General features: G+C 48.8%; 3 protein-coding genes across 3 annotated transcripts; 2 read left to right on the top strand and 1 right to left on the bottom strand.

Annotated features, from left to right (window-relative positions):
• Positions 1 to 1,779: 1,779 nt before the first annotated feature.
• EI90DRAFT_3149529 (uncharacterized protein) lies at positions 1,780 to 8,919 on the bottom strand. The gene is made up of 17 exons (XM_039065592.1): positions 8,685 to 8,919; positions 8,480 to 8,625; positions 8,277 to 8,424; positions 7,311 to 8,223; positions 6,631 to 7,253; positions 4,193 to 6,577; positions 4,047 to 4,124; positions 3,808 to 3,993; positions 3,685 to 3,753; positions 3,422 to 3,631; positions 3,191 to 3,375; positions 2,994 to 3,144; positions 2,882 to 2,932; positions 2,647 to 2,829; positions 2,528 to 2,596; positions 2,271 to 2,473; positions 1,780 to 2,222 (listed from the first exon to the last, which is right to left on the bottom strand). Exons 1-17 carry the CDS (start codon positions 8,853 to 8,855, stop codon positions 2,105 to 2,107), a joined length of 5,889 nt encoding a protein of 1,962 aa, XP_038923983.1. The 5' UTR covers positions 8,856 to 8,919; the 3' UTR covers positions 1,780 to 2,104.
• Positions 8,920 to 8,944: 25 nt separating this feature from the next.
• EI90DRAFT_3028274 (uncharacterized protein) lies at positions 8,945 to 9,259 on the top strand (the record flags this gene model as incomplete). The annotated part of the gene is given in 3 exon segments (XM_039058048.1): positions 8,945 to 9,017; positions 9,069 to 9,162; positions 9,173 to 9,259. Coding segments are annotated over 3 exon segments (235 nt in total), but the record flags the coding sequence as incomplete, so codon positions are not given.
• Positions 9,260 to 10,616: 1,357 nt separating this feature from the next.
• EI90DRAFT_3114786 (uncharacterized protein) lies at positions 10,617 to 11,299 on the top strand (the record flags this gene model as incomplete). Its single annotated transcript, XM_039062709.1, has 2 exons — positions 10,617 to 10,848; positions 11,124 to 11,299. The coding sequence occupies 2 exons, from the start codon at positions 10,617 to 10,619 to the stop codon at positions 11,297 to 11,299; spliced, it is 408 nt and encodes a 135-aa protein (XP_038923981.1).
• Positions 11,300 to 14,510: the final 3,211 nt, after the last annotated feature.

Below are 14,510 nucleotides of genomic sequence, written 5' to 3'. Positions count from 1 at the left end.
TGACAGCAGGGTTGTCGAATGCGTTTCTTGGCAATATGACGGCCGAGGGTGATCAGAGCATCATCACCAACAATTTTCTGATCTCCATGAATAGTGACAGCACGTGACTCACCAGGACCATGGTGTGGCAAGACTGTGATCTTCATGTGGGAGAAGTCTTGGATCTGCTTCAATCCAGTACCCGCCCTTCCAATGACATGGCCAGCAATGGCCTCCGGTATGCCGATGGTCATGGTGACATGGGAAGGAGGTGTAGGGGGGGTGGTACAAAAGTTAGCGTGGGCAGGGCGCTTAGCTCCTTGCGCCTGAGTAGGATGCGCCTTAGCCTTTTTAGGGGCAGCGTGAGATAGGGGTGGAGGAGGTTGCTCCGTGCGGCTCATGCAGGTGGCTAGGGCGTGGATGATGTCAGGGTCATCCATAAGCTGAGCGACTATGCCATTGATCTGCTCCTTAGAGAGTTGTGAGGTAGACATGGTAGGGAGGGTGATCATCTAGTAGGTAGAGTGGTGTCGAGGGCTAGGATGGTGTGGTCGACGTTGGGCAGCTTTGTCTATCTGTCAGGGATCGCTCATCAGTCCGAGTTGAATATCGCCTGAAAACCCAGTCGTAGACAAAGCTGAGGTTCCAACCCTCAGTGGCACATAGAGCTATATACACGAGTGACATCAATCAATCGGGAGAGATAGGATCAAAGGAACTAAACAGTGATCCGATAGAAAATGAAGTGAATAGAATGGAGGAACACTCGGATCAAAGGGGCAGAGTCGGATCAGGAGAAGGTGAGGGATTTTGTCAGGGTTCAGCACCCTGCCTTAGGGTGCCCCGGACTCCCCACCTACTTTACCCCCTTTTATTCTTTGACTGTTGCCTTGTTGTTGCCTTTGTGTGTTGTGTACATGCGCGCACGGGATAGCGTGGGAACTTTCTGAGCGAGCAGCTCACCCAGAATGTTCCCACGGGTCACAGCCACAGTTCTGGGCGAGCAACTCGCCCAGAACGTTCCCACGCTTACTGGGCACTGCCACCTGGATGTTCCCTCTGGGTCACACTACACAAATCTAGGAGCTGTATAGTTGTGGGCATGTGACCCATTCCTTTATATAGCAACCATGTGGGGAGATGAGACCTTTACCCTTCTTCTCATCTCATGCCCCACATAGGCAAGTGTATACTATCTTTCCTTTTACTATACATCTCATGCCCCGCATAGTGTGAGGACAGGCCAGATGGGGGTTGAGGTCAGGGAGCCTCCGAGTCCGAGGCCGGGCCCTGACAGATTTACGATATATGAGGGCCGATGCAGCTACATGCGGTGATATAGTCTTACATGATATCGATAGGTAACAGAGAACCGCTTACGCTATGTCCCCTGACAAGTGCGAAAAAACTCATTTCATGTGTCAGGAATATTTATCGGTGGCTTATTCCATTGTGGGCTCATGCACTACGTACCCTCCCCATCATTTCTGTTATGTAGCACTCAGTAGGGAGAAGGAAACATGTAATTAAGGACCTGAAGGGAATTGGGGAAATATAGAATGCCCAGGAATAATGGAAACCAAGGTGTTGAGATGCATTGCCGAGGTCGGTGGTGGATCTGCATCACGAAAATCGGACTGGCGCTCCCACATGGTCCAGATGCTCCCAGGTGCTCTGGAGCCTCCGGAGTGCTCTGGACCAGGGGACCTTGCTCTAGTTGCCTGTCCGATTTTCGTGATGTGTTTCATTACCCCGCAGCCTCATTATCACGTAGCAGAGTGGCTATCCCATTTGGGTACACTGAGTACAGGAGGGGATCATCAGTTCAGTATGTGCCATATACCGCTGCTCGGTTAAGGTCCTGCACCATCTTCACTTGATGCTGCTGCAACTGCATTCAGCACCGCCTAACTACACTCTTGCTGGAGGGATCTATAACTATGATTTTGGTGACCCCATTCTGCTATGAACATCGTGCCTGAAATTGTAGAGCAGTGAATGGTGCATCAGGACTGTGCATCGAAACCTAAATATCAGGAGGGCTCTTGCACCAGTACAAACTCGAATGCCTCCACGACCTCACTGATGCTAGTCCTTTCCTCCGGAGTGAAGGCAAAGCACTTGCCTATGACACCCACAAGCGAGTCAGGATGGCTCCGTTCATAAGGCGGTTGAAAGCGTGCCACAGTGGACATGAGCTCCTGGTCGCCAATCGCCGAATACGGTTCCCTGCTGAAAAGAATCTATGCGGAACATCAGCAAGCTAAGCAAAGGCATGAAAAGGAATGTACCTCAGCAGAAACACACCCAAAAGCCCAGATGTCGCTCTTCTGGTTGGGAATTTGCTGCTTGTTAACCAGTAGCTCGGGAGACCGAAAACGAAGGTTGGATTGTTGCGCAGTATCTGCAAGGGAATGCCACCACTGTTGACATGGTACGAAAACTCAAAGCCACTGAGATAGGCTCGACCTCGATTCCCGATCCATATGTTTTCCTAATAAGGTTTGGGAAATCGACATGTAATGATATCCAGCCAACGACCGCATACCGGTTTGATGTCCCCATGGACAATCTCTTCCGAGTGAAGATAACTGAGTCCCAGTGCAATGTCGAGTACCTTGGTAAAGCACTGAGTGATGGAGATGTGGGAACAAAGTCTCAGCTAACCAGATCATGTTTATTTGCGTGGGGGTAGTTTCGCAAGTATGTCCTGATATTGCCCCCACCACACCAAGTCGAGATAAAATTCACCCTCCATGTATCCTCCTTGTTAATCATCGCCCATCCATGGAAGCTCACCAAATTGGGATGTAATAAGCCGCTCCAGAGTCGAATTTGTCGTTTCAGACTCTGGAAACGCAGAATGTTGATGCTCGCTACCTGGGATGATGCAGTGACTTGCCTTGATCGAATCAGCATCCGAGACTCTGATCTCTTTAATACCAACATATTTCTACTCGACGAGAACAAAGGTATTGAGCTCGGAACCCAGTGCATGACGATAATGGACGTACCCCATCATAGCTGCCTTTATATATGGCACCAGAATCTGTTTGAAAATCAAGCGTATCCTCAAACTTGATTTTCTCTGTGAGATCGCGCTCATCCTGCTGTAATAGTTCATGTCGTAAGTCAGAATAGGGGGATTTAGCGTCTTCAGCCGCCCTAGTAAAATCTAAGCTTCCGCAGAGTTGGGTTCAACAAGACATACTGGAGCTTGAGCATTATCCGTTCGGCAGAGTCCCACCCATCGGGATCACGCTTAAGACAGTCATGCAACACCCACTCAAACTTGCCTGGGTCCCTCCATGCATAAGGGGAACCGTGCTCTGGAGCCAATAAGGGGATATACCAGTCATTGAGAATAGTGCTGTAAGGACGCTCTCCACGAAGTATCTGGAAAATGATGAGATGCAGACGCTGGAATGTAAATGACAGACACCTCTAATGATGTACATCCGAACGACCAGATATCGCTTTTCTGGTCCCATAGGACCGCGTCTGGACGTAACACCTCCGGGGCTGAGTACCGTATGGGGCGCATTCCTTCCATTCCCGAATTGGTTTGAGCATTAGTGAGAATATACGAATACTCGAATCCGCTAATCTGGGCAAAAGGATCTCCATTGCTCTCGTTGACGTAAATCTTGCTCTATCAATTTTCAGCTGATTGTCGAACGATCACGGCAGAAAACATGAACAAACTGGATTCAGGTTTCCATGAACAATCTTTCTCGAATGAATAAACTCGAGACCCCTAGAAATATCCAAAACCTGCAGGAGGATTCTGTGTCGCGTTCTTTTCCAAACTTTTCATACAAAACGTACCAGATTGTGCCGATTTGCATTGCCCTGCACGTGGAGGTACGGAAGTATGTTCCCGCCAGAGCAGCCAGTGAAAGCTATGCTGGCGCGAAGCAGAGACCCACCCACTAGGTCAGATATCCACCCTCGAAATCTGACAACATTTGGGTGTGATAGCTCACGCAAGATCGCCAACTGGTGTCGCACATGCTATAATTCATCCGCCATAAGTAGCTAACACAGATCAGAACACATCCATGTACACTAGCCTTCACAAAGCTGTCCAGCATGGCCCGGTCCAAGAGGTCGATTTCATGCAACGTCTCAATCCGGACTCTGCCCTATTATTGGATCAGCGAAAAATCCTGCTAGTGAGTTCACATCCAGGGCCGAGAAAGGATACACTCACGCCCTGGTACATGCCTTCCCCTGTTGATTCCACCTCATTAACACTCCAATCGAAAGAGATCTGTCCATCAAGGTTATGTGAGTCTAGGAATAAATCCATCGAGCTGTCAGTGGGTGGTGGTGGTAGGAACTCCGTTTTAAGGTCAGACAGCTCGGGGATCGAAGGCAGGCCTAGCTGGTGCTGCATTTTGACACATTCTTTGATGAATGGGAGCGCCTCCGAGTGCTGTCCCAAATTGGAAAGAGCATTACGTAGATCGTTGAGTGACATGGCCAAACCCGGGGCGTATGATCCTGGGTTAACGGCAACTAGCTGGCGACGGAGGTTGACGCTTTCTTCAATGAATGGGAGTGCCTCCGAGTGCCGTCCGAGATAGGAAAGAGCATTATAAAGATTGTTGAGTGACCTGGCCAAATCCGGGGTGTATGATCCTGGGTTAATGGCAACTAGCTGGCGATAGAGTTTGACGCTTTCTTCAATGAATGGGAGTGCCTCTGAGTGCCGTCCGAGATCGGAAAGAGCATTACATAGATTGTTGAGTGAGCTGGCCAAATCCGGGGTGTGTGATCCTGGGTTAACGGCAACTAGCTGGCGACGGAGTTTGACGCTTTCTTCGATGAATGGGAGTGCCTCCGAGTGCCGTCCGAGATAGGAATGAGCATTACGTAGATTGTTGAGTGAGTTGGCCAAATCTGGGGTGTATGCTCCTGGGTTAACAACAACTAGCTGGCGATAGAGTTTGACGCTTTCTTCGATGAATGGGAGTGCCTCCGAGTGCCATCCGAGATCGGAAAGAGCATTATATAGATTGTTGAGTGAGCTGGCCAAATCCGGGGTGTATGAGCCCGGGTTAACGGCAACTAGCTGGCGACGGAGTTTGATGCTTTCTTTGATGAATCCGAGTGCCTCCGAGTGCCGTCCGAGATAGGAATGAGCATTGTAAAGATTGTTGAGTGACCTGGCCAAATCCGGGGTGTATGATCCTGGGTTAATGGCAACTAGCTGGCGACGGAGGTTGACGCTTTCTTCAATGAATGGGAGTGCCTCTGAGTGCCGTCCGAGATAGGAAAGAGCATTATGTAGATTGTTGAGTGACATGGCCAAATCCGGGGTGTATGATCCTGGGTTAATGGCAACTAACTGGCGATAGAGTTTGACGCTTTCTTCAATGAATGGGAGTGCCTCCGAGTGCCGTCCAAGATAGGAAAGAGCATTATGTAGATTGTTGAGTGACATGGCCAAATCCGGGGTGTATGATCCTGGGTAAACAGCAACTAGCTGGCGACGGAGTTTGACGCTTTCTTCAATGAATGGGAGTGCCTCCGAGTGCCGTCCAAGATAGGAAAGAGCATTATGTAGATTGTTGAGTGACATGGCCAAATCCGGGGTGTATGATCCTGGGTTAATGGCAACTAACTGGCGATAGAGTTTGACGCTTTCTTCAATGAATGGGAGTGCCTCCGAGTGCCGTCCAAGATAGGAAAGAGCATTATGTAGATTGTTGAGTGACATGGCCAAATCCGGGGTGTATGATCCTGGGTAAACAGCAACTAGCTGGCGACGGAGTTTGACGCTTTCTTCGATGAATGGGAGTGCCTCCGAGTGCCGTCCGAGATCGGAAAGAGCATTATATAGATTGTTGAGTGAGTTGGCCAAATCCGGGGTGTATGATCCTGGGTTAACGGCAACTAGCTGGCGACGGAGTTTGATGCTTTCTTTGATGAATCCGAGTGCCTCCGAGTGCCGTCCGAGATAGGAATGAGCATTGTACAGATTGTTGAGTGACCTGGCCAAATCCGGGGTGTATGATCCTGGGTTAATGGCAACTAGCTGGCGACGGAGGTTGACGCTTTCTTCAATGAATGGGAGTGCCTCTGAGTGCCGTCCGAGATAGGAAAGAGCATTATGTAGATTGTTGAGTGACATGGCCAAATCCGGGGTGTATGATCCTGGGTTAATGGCAACTAAATGGCGGTAGAGTATGATGCTTTCTTCAATGAATGGGAGCGCCTCCGAGTGTCGTCCAAGATCCGAAAGAGCATTATATAGATTGTTGAGTGACCTGGCCAAATCCAGGGTGTATGATCCTGGGTTAATGGCAACTAGCTGGCGGTAGAGTATGACGCTTTCTTCAATGAATGGGAGCGCCTCCGAGTGTCGTCCAAGATCCGAAAGAGCATTATATAGATTGTTGAGTGATGTGGCCAAATCCAGGGTGTAGGAACTTGAGTCCACAGAAAAAAGGTAACGGCAGAGTACAACAGAATCATTTGCTGCCTCATATGCCTCCTGGAATCTGGAAAAAAATCCCAAATTGAGGTGAAGCCGGGCAAGCACATTAGCCAGTGTGCTGACAGCGTCTTCCGACTTGTGGACAACAGCCAACTGAATAAGATCATGAGCTAGTTTCATCAACATAATTTGTCGATAACCCATACCTTAGCCCACTCAGGGAGTAACGAGATCCTGACGTAGCTTTCCATTCTCACACAGACTTCCACCCACCGAGTTGCTTGCTGACCCAGAAACATACTAACCAGCCCAGCAAGCTCCTCAGAGGGTTCCTCGACTCCACTGAGGTGATGGACAATGTGTCGACATGCATAACGAAAGTGCTCAGATAGCTCCTTTTGAGGAATATGCGGCATTTCATCTTTTTCGTACAAGTTTTCAATCAGGCCTAAGCCCTCTACAGAGCAGAGACCCTCATTCAAAATCTCAGTGCATCGCAGGGCAACCCTGGCATTATCTGCCCCAACAGCTATGGGAGCGCAACGAGAGCTGACTGATTGGGGATCAATCCGATCGACAATAAAATCGCGGAAAGATTGGTGTAAGATGCGAACCGGAATCAGGGAATCCTCAACTCCTGAGAGCAGAGGGGCGAGTTCGGCCAACGCATATCGAACAGAAGACTTGAGGAAAGGCAACAGAATTGAGTCCCAGGCTGTGATGGACAGAGGCTGCTGAGCAACGAAGATTGCTCCCATCACGATTGGGTAATCGTGTGCGAAATCTTCATCCTCCCAAGCACACTTCTTCAAAATGCTTGTATACAAGTCTTCCATCATCTTCTCAGCAGGGACCTCTCATCGTTTGGCACCAGTGTCGAGCAGACTTTTTAGTGTCCTCATAGGATTCTGGTTGGTCGTCTTCATGTAGCGAAAGATGGTACTGATCCAGATAAACAACCCATTTGCTCGTTCCGAGATCTCCTGTACCATTTTATCCTCATCCTGGAGATTGCGCTGTAAATCCCGATGTAACATCTTTAGCTTTTGCAGCTGGAAGCGTATGAATCTAGCACAATCCTGCGCATTTGCTTCATCCGAGAGATCAATAGTGAGACGATCAATAGGGTAATTGGGGGAAAGGTAGCGATTCACGAGATCAAATTGTCTCGATGTGATGAAGAATTTTATGGAAGATGGTAGCCTGGGCACTTCCTCCCCAAGAATTTCGGCAAGAGACTCGAACGCCTCTTTGTCACATTCATCTAAAGCATCAATGATGATCACCATAGGACGATTGGAAGGTGGAGGTTTGTGGAGGAGAGACGGGGCGACCAATTTCTTGAACTGCGTCGTGAATGAAGCTGTTGCAAGACTAGGGTCGTTTTGAAGAGCAGAGGTAATGAAAGTGCGGTAAACGGGGTCATGGTCTGCCAAAGCTCGAGCCATGCCGCTGAACAGAAAATCAGGCCGCGACCGTTCGCCCGCTTTAAAGAAGAACTGCAGTAACAGGGTAACATCCCCTTCGCTAGCACATCGCTCTGCTATCGTGAGTGCAATCGAAGTCTTGCCAGCGCCGGCCACGGCAGTCAACAGCATTAGCCGGTTCTCGCTATCCCCAGTGTTGCGGCACCATGTCATGATACGCTCAATGAGATCAACCCTAGTGTCTTTCAGGCACACCTGAGGGGAATCATCATGGGCAAGATGAAGGTATCGGAGATTATCGAGAATCTTGTCATCATGTAGGCCGCGTTCTATGGCCGCTAATTTGGAGCCAGTTATCAAGTTCGTGCTAAGCTGCATCGGCCAAAAATTAGAATGTTATGGAACGATACTGTAAGGAAAGCTACCTGAAACGATGCCAATGCTTTGTCAAGATCTTTCTTCAGGCCATCAATTCTTCCCGGGTCTCTCCAGTAGAAGAATGTTTTTCTGATAGCCGATCGTTTTTCTACTTTTTCCCGTCCTTCAATTTCGGACTTAATCTTCTGTAGCGCGCTAGGACTTGATGTGAGTACGATATCGAAGACCACCAAAACGGATACAGACTTACCCATCAAGCTTTGTGGCACTTTCCACCCATGGCTTTGCCTCTTCCGCTGACACATCATCGGACTTTATGGCTGAAGATACCTTGGCCATGGCGCTCGCTACGTATTCACCGAAATCAGTCCATTCCTTTGCGTTCTCCTTGAACTTCTACGTGGCGCAAACCAGCGTGAGCTTTCATTCGTGGACAAGCATAAATCATTACCAACTTTAACGTCGTCGAAGATGAAAAGTGCAGCACCAGTCGCACGCTTTAGGGGTGGACACCAATCAGCCGTGGCATTGACGCCTCTAAGAGTTAACACCGCCAGGTTACCCCCCGCTGCGAGGAGATCATCGGTCTTTTGCCTCAGAGTTTCAGCCTCTTGCTGCAGCGACATGGTCGATAACAGACAAGTAGATGGAGGACAGAGCTTTGGGCACGCAGCACACGTGTGAGCCCCTAAACTAGAGCCACGAGGCCTCCGTCTGATTATGGAAGATTGAGGATGAATATGATATGTGCATTGACTATTCGGTCGACATCATGCAGCCCGGGACCTCTGATCCAGTAGGAATAAGAACTAGATATGAACAGGGCGTTCACTCCGTACAGAGAGCGGGCGGTAAGCGCCGGTGGGGGAAGCGTATGCGACGTATGTCAATGGAGGCTGGGATCCAGTCTAGCCTTTCATCAGGGTCTTGGAGTGCTTTCATATGAGCTTTACTAATAGGATGCCGGTAAGTCGCCGGGCGCCGGCTTTGCGTTTGTTAACGCCTTGGACAATAAAGAAACTTATCGTTAGAAATTATGGTTCAGTCTCTCGCAAGTCCGCGGTCATGCTCTTTCGCCAAATTCTGGCGTCTTTCAAACCACAGTGCAGCAAGTAGCATTCGTTTTCACTGGCCATCTAGGACTACATGATCACCTGGCCCGAAATTTATCTTATTTAACACTGTCCCCCTAATTCCCATGTCAATTACTATCTTCCAGGTCCAATCCTTACGGTGCCCGTCGACATCTAGGCTTGACTCCAGCCGACACACAACCATACGATCGTGTTCACTCTGGCTGAAACACATCCCTGTTAATTCACCAAGCGTGAGTGTGCACAGAGAACCTGCCCCTTACACATGCATCTCTCATGTGGCACTCCTGTTTAAGCATGGGTCTTGTACTCAAAACGCCTGGAAATCGAGCCTAAAATCTAACCGGTCACAGAAATTGCCGAAATGTGTCTCGGGACAAGTGGGCGCGCGTTGAAGGAACATCTCTTTCATTTCTATCGGTGTACTGAATGTCGAAAGATCTCACAGCGGTTGAGCCGGGGCTCGTTAATGCGACGCTGGTTCTTACTGAGGTGCACACAAATCTCGCTTCAGTCCAAGGAGCTCAACCAATGATGATGTGATCTATCCCTCTTCCTCCGCCCTCGCGCCTCTTCCCACTGCCATCCTCACTATGCCGTTTTCCGTAACGGTCTTGTTCTATTCTCTTTCTTACCCTCCCTTCGCCCTATCACAATTTTTGTCAAGTGCCCTACGTTGGAAACAGAGGCTCATTCGTTTCTTCCTCCTTTTCTGTGAGAGAACTAGCGTAGGATTAGCGCTCAGTTCACGAGAGTAGAACTAAGATGATATTGGTATACCTAGCGTAGGATTAGCGCTAAGTAGAATACACACGAGTTCTCAGTAAAAGGAGTAGTCGCGTAATGAAGAGTGGGTCTCACCTCAGTTCACGAAAGTAGAACTGAGGAGAGCAAGAAAAAGTCGCGTCCAGTGGCTTTTAAGCCTACAACGACGTCGATCTACAAGAAAGACAAGAAAGGAATAATGGAAGATCTTTGGCGGCTGCAGGTCCGTGCGCCCAAAGTATGGGACGTCGATATTCCTAACTTCTAACATTTTCTTCCACGAAACTTGGGAACGGGTCCTTAAAAACTCCCAAAACGTTAATCTCTCAAGACAGCATTTCGAATTCGTCTGTGCGTTGGGTCGCATGTGTCTGGGCAGTGTGTTTTGGTTTAGGTGGAAACGGACCTGCGTGGCTTTGCACTACGCGTCAAACTATCTCCGGACTCTTCTGCCTTCCGCCATCCACTCGTAACCAACCTCCATGCTTCGACCCTCCTTCCCTTCATCCTATCGTACCCGATGCCCTCATGCTTCTTCGGCAAACCCGCACAAGAATAGGCGCCCAATGTCAGCCAAATTCCCAACTCTCCCTTGCGAAACTTCACAAGCCCATTGCTGTCCGCTTCGCATCGCTCTTTGGGGTGAATGATATAGGAGTATCGTCTGGGACCCTTGTTTTTGACCTTGGAATCGTGAAAACGTTTCTGCTGACCATCTCATCCCGCATCTATGATTACTCCATACTGGAGGCTTCGATTCGTGAGGTCCATTCAGACTATCAGCCAATACTTTCGATTTACATCAGACAGAGACGACGCTCTTTGGATAGAACGTCCATATAGCCCGTTGTTGTTCGGGATAGGAAAATAATTTTCTGGATAAGCGGTAGAAGGTGATTACACTCTAAAGGAGTGGGTGATACCGTCGACATCCGTGGCCTTGGTTCCCACTTTGAGTTTCGTGAAAATGGATGATGGCAATTCCATCCTGCGTAGACTTCTGGTGGAGCCGGCGTCTCGTCCTTCTTCTTTCAGCTGCATTTTTTTTGCAAGGCGGTTCGGGTAAAGAGATGGCGACACTACGCATTGCTCTGCGTCATTCTTCGCCTAATCCTGAAGAACTTCCACTGTCCATGATTCTCTCGACGATTCACTTGCGCTTTGAGACAGATCGCTATATCGAGTACAAGAATACGGAGGAAATGAATTGATTCCCTTACCAAGCTCAGCCCCTAGATAAAATGTCAGGCTCCGCCATTCATATTCGCACTCCAGAGTCAAGAAGTCCTATTAGTAAGGATCCTAGACATCAATAGATGCATATGGACATCGCGTGCCGGTAGCGTTGGTAGTCAGATCGATCCACTAACCGGGCGAGCGACGTGAGGAATTCATAGATGAAAGAAAGAGCCTATTGAGGTAACTTGCACTGATAGAGCCGAAAGACTGGACGATTACCGAGAGTGAATGATGGCGGGTACGTCGGCGAGTGACATCGGCCAACCTTGGTCCCAGGTCGAGTGGAAATATGGACTTACCGTACAAATCTGATGGTCCAGAACTAGGGGGTTCAATGCGCAGAGATGACGCCTCTGTAATGGTCATCTCTAGAAATCCTACGGATGAAACTTGACAGAGTCATTACTTGGGCAGCTTTGCGCGTGATGGGTAGATGGCTATCCAGCTGGCTGCAGGTGACCAGTCAGAAGCAGTCTTGAGATAAAACCTAATGTATAAAACAAACTGAACAGCGTTGAGTTGAGTGGGATTATGAGCCCGGGGGAGAACAGCTAGAATGACCGAGTACGTCGCCAAATACTGATATGAATAAAAAAGGGGGAATGGCTTAGGTCACAACGCACTCATCCCAAATGCGTGCTTGAAGGGCTTTCCACGTTCGGAAATGTCGCATGAGGCCCTCTTTCATCTCAACCATTTCCCCCTACCTTTCCGCTCCCACTGTCTGACGAGCCAGAAATCCACGGAATGAAGTGGTGGGAACGAATCATCCCAGCGTCATCGTCATTGAGGAGAAAGGGGTATGGAAATAGTCCCCCCCCCTATTTGGCTCGCTCAGATGGTGAATTACCCTGACCGAAATGCTGATTCTCCTGGATGGAGGGACAGTGCTCGCATTGGTTAATATGCGAGGAAGGATGCTTTGGACAGAGGCAGGCGTCACTTCGCTTCCTGGGTCAACCTATGCACCCAAAGGAGCAGAGGGACGACAACGTCGGGACTTGTCATACAGAAACCATACTGAATAAAAGGTGATACGGTCCGGCTGCCAAACTTGGCTGCGTACATAGTGTGAAGGCGGACAACGAATTGGAATGACACCAAAACAAGGAGGATTCCACATGAAGGAGAACACGCTCCCACGCAACAGGAATGATCTCAATGATCAATGTCGCTGTCCGTTGAGCTGCTTGGTGCAACAGTGGTGTTTCTCAAAACTGAGGAACGGCGTCTGCTTTGCACCGTGTGGTAATGCTGTATCCGCGGGAATCCAATGTGATTCACAAGCTGGGATAGGAAATAGCAGATGGCCCTCTAGACTTGGTAACGACGCTGTCGAATACTCCACCAATCCCTAGGGACTCCACGAGTGTCACGCGCGCAGGTAGACAGTACCAGAATAATCCAGACCATCCAGTGGCTGGGAAAGCTGGCGCATCAGGTGTTAGGTCATTCGTGTTGCCGAAAGTGTCTGGGAGTGCAAGTGCCATCAGGCAAGGCAGCAGAAGGATTGTCTGAGCTCGTTGTAGAAGTGGGATTTTGAGGATTGCGCTTTTGAATATGAACAACAAGAGCACGGCAGGATATCTAGGTTGTCCTTGATCAGACCGCCAAGAGACACTGGCACCATCGAGTATCGGCGGTTTCGTGCTGAGCAATATTATATTAACGGGGCAAGCGGTGTTGATTTATCGCATTCTACCTCTGCTAACATAAGTGCTACGTGCATCAGCGCGCTTCTTCATTCAATCCTAGAGTGTTACTTAATTCATGTCGATCGATTCACGAAGATGGACAAAGTAATTGATATTAACTTCCTAATTATGATCCGGGTGGCGCACAATCGCGGAGCCAGTCCATTCTAGGGTTAGGACCAACCTTATTCACTATCCTGCTTACCGAACAAACGTTTTCGGCCGGAGAGGACAGTCAGTTGTAGCGGGAAAGGTCTTCAAGGTAGGGATAATCGCCTGGAAGTGCACATGTCTCTGGATTTCGTCGTTCACCTTGGACACCCAGTGGGCGAAGCCTCGTTAGGTGGATTATTTGTATAACTTTCGTTGGCCCCTAATAGGCCAAACCCGGCCTGTATATACAGTTGTATATCCACTTGTATATACAAGCGTGCGAATTAACTTCAGCGGCCGCTGCCCCTACTTACAGTTCGTGCGGAGTGGTACTGCGATATTGAACGGAAATGAGATTGCGCAAACAGAGTAGCATTGCGATGAAGACTTGTGAGAGTATGTATAAATGATATCAAGAGACAACCATTAGCATGATATGGAGTATGAGTGCAATCGTATATACAAATGAAGCAATGACATTAAGATAACGAGATAAACATTAGCATGAGGGGAAAGCTTGCAAAAATATTGTACAAATGGAATGATTATAAGAAGCTTATGTGTTCATATGATTAAAGTTGAAGAAAGTCTGCGATTGTCGTGGATCAGCTGTCAGGACACTGGGAGACATTACCTGGCACCTCCATACCCATCATAGGTTATACATGAATGTTTGCACAACTTTCCCCAGTTCGCCGCACTTTGGGATTTGTATATCCTTGGATACACAGCCTTGTTTTGGCCTATTAGGCCTATTTTATTCAGCCAAATACCCCACCTCTTAAGGTCTCCAAGAGAGGGTTGACCAGCCTGCATCGTTTGATGAATGACATCCAGTAGTAGCACTAGTCATGTAGTTACATACCAGGATACATGACCATCCAACACCTACATTTTATGACCATGAGATGTAGCAGATCAACACAGGACACACCCAAACTAGTAGGGAAGGCATGGCGGAACAGGCTGGTCAACCCTCTCTTAGAGACCTTAAGAGGTGGGGTATTTGGCTGAATAAAATAGGCCTAATAGGCCAAAACAAGGCTGTGTATCCAAGGATATACAAATCCCAAAGTGCGGTGAACTGGGGAAAGTTGTGCAAACATTCATGTATATTGTCATATCCATCCCCGGCCATCGACTTCCGGTCCCTCCGATCCCTCCGGTCTAACCCCGCTCCTTCCTCACTAACCTCGGAGCTCCTGTATTCCGCAATCCTCTCGGTACCCCTCGATGGTCACCACCCCCTCCTTTCAATTTATTACCTACACCTCCCTAAGTATGGAGCCCTGAAGACTTCTGGACAGCTCCGACGTCCGCTAGCACACTCCCATCT

This window comes from Cantharellus anzutake (genome assembly GCF_015039405.1).
Source record: "Cantharellus anzutake strain C23 chromosome Unknown EI90scaffold_1, whole genome shotgun sequence".
Classification (NCBI taxonomy): Eukaryota; Fungi; Basidiomycota; class Agaricomycetes; order Cantharellales; family Hydnaceae; genus Cantharellus; species Cantharellus anzutake.
The sequence above is the reverse complement of the archived record's forward strand: the minus strand, read 5'-3'. Positions and strand labels throughout refer to the sequence as shown.

Bases quoted from the DNA above. Each gene is read 5' to 3' on its own strand.
- EI90DRAFT_3149529 (XM_039065592.1), bottom strand. From the start codon at position 8,855: ATGTCGCTGCAGCAAGAGGCTGAAACTCTGAGGCAAAAGACCGATGAT. The intron at 3,145-3,190 runs GTATGTCTTGTT...AGATTTTACTAG, and splicing joins CGGATAATGCTCAAGCTCCA to GGCGGCTGAAGACGCTAAAT. The intron at 2,597-2,646 runs GTTAGCTGAGAC...TGCTTTACCAAG, and splicing joins ACGCAAATAAACATGATCTG to GTACTCGACATTGCACTGGG.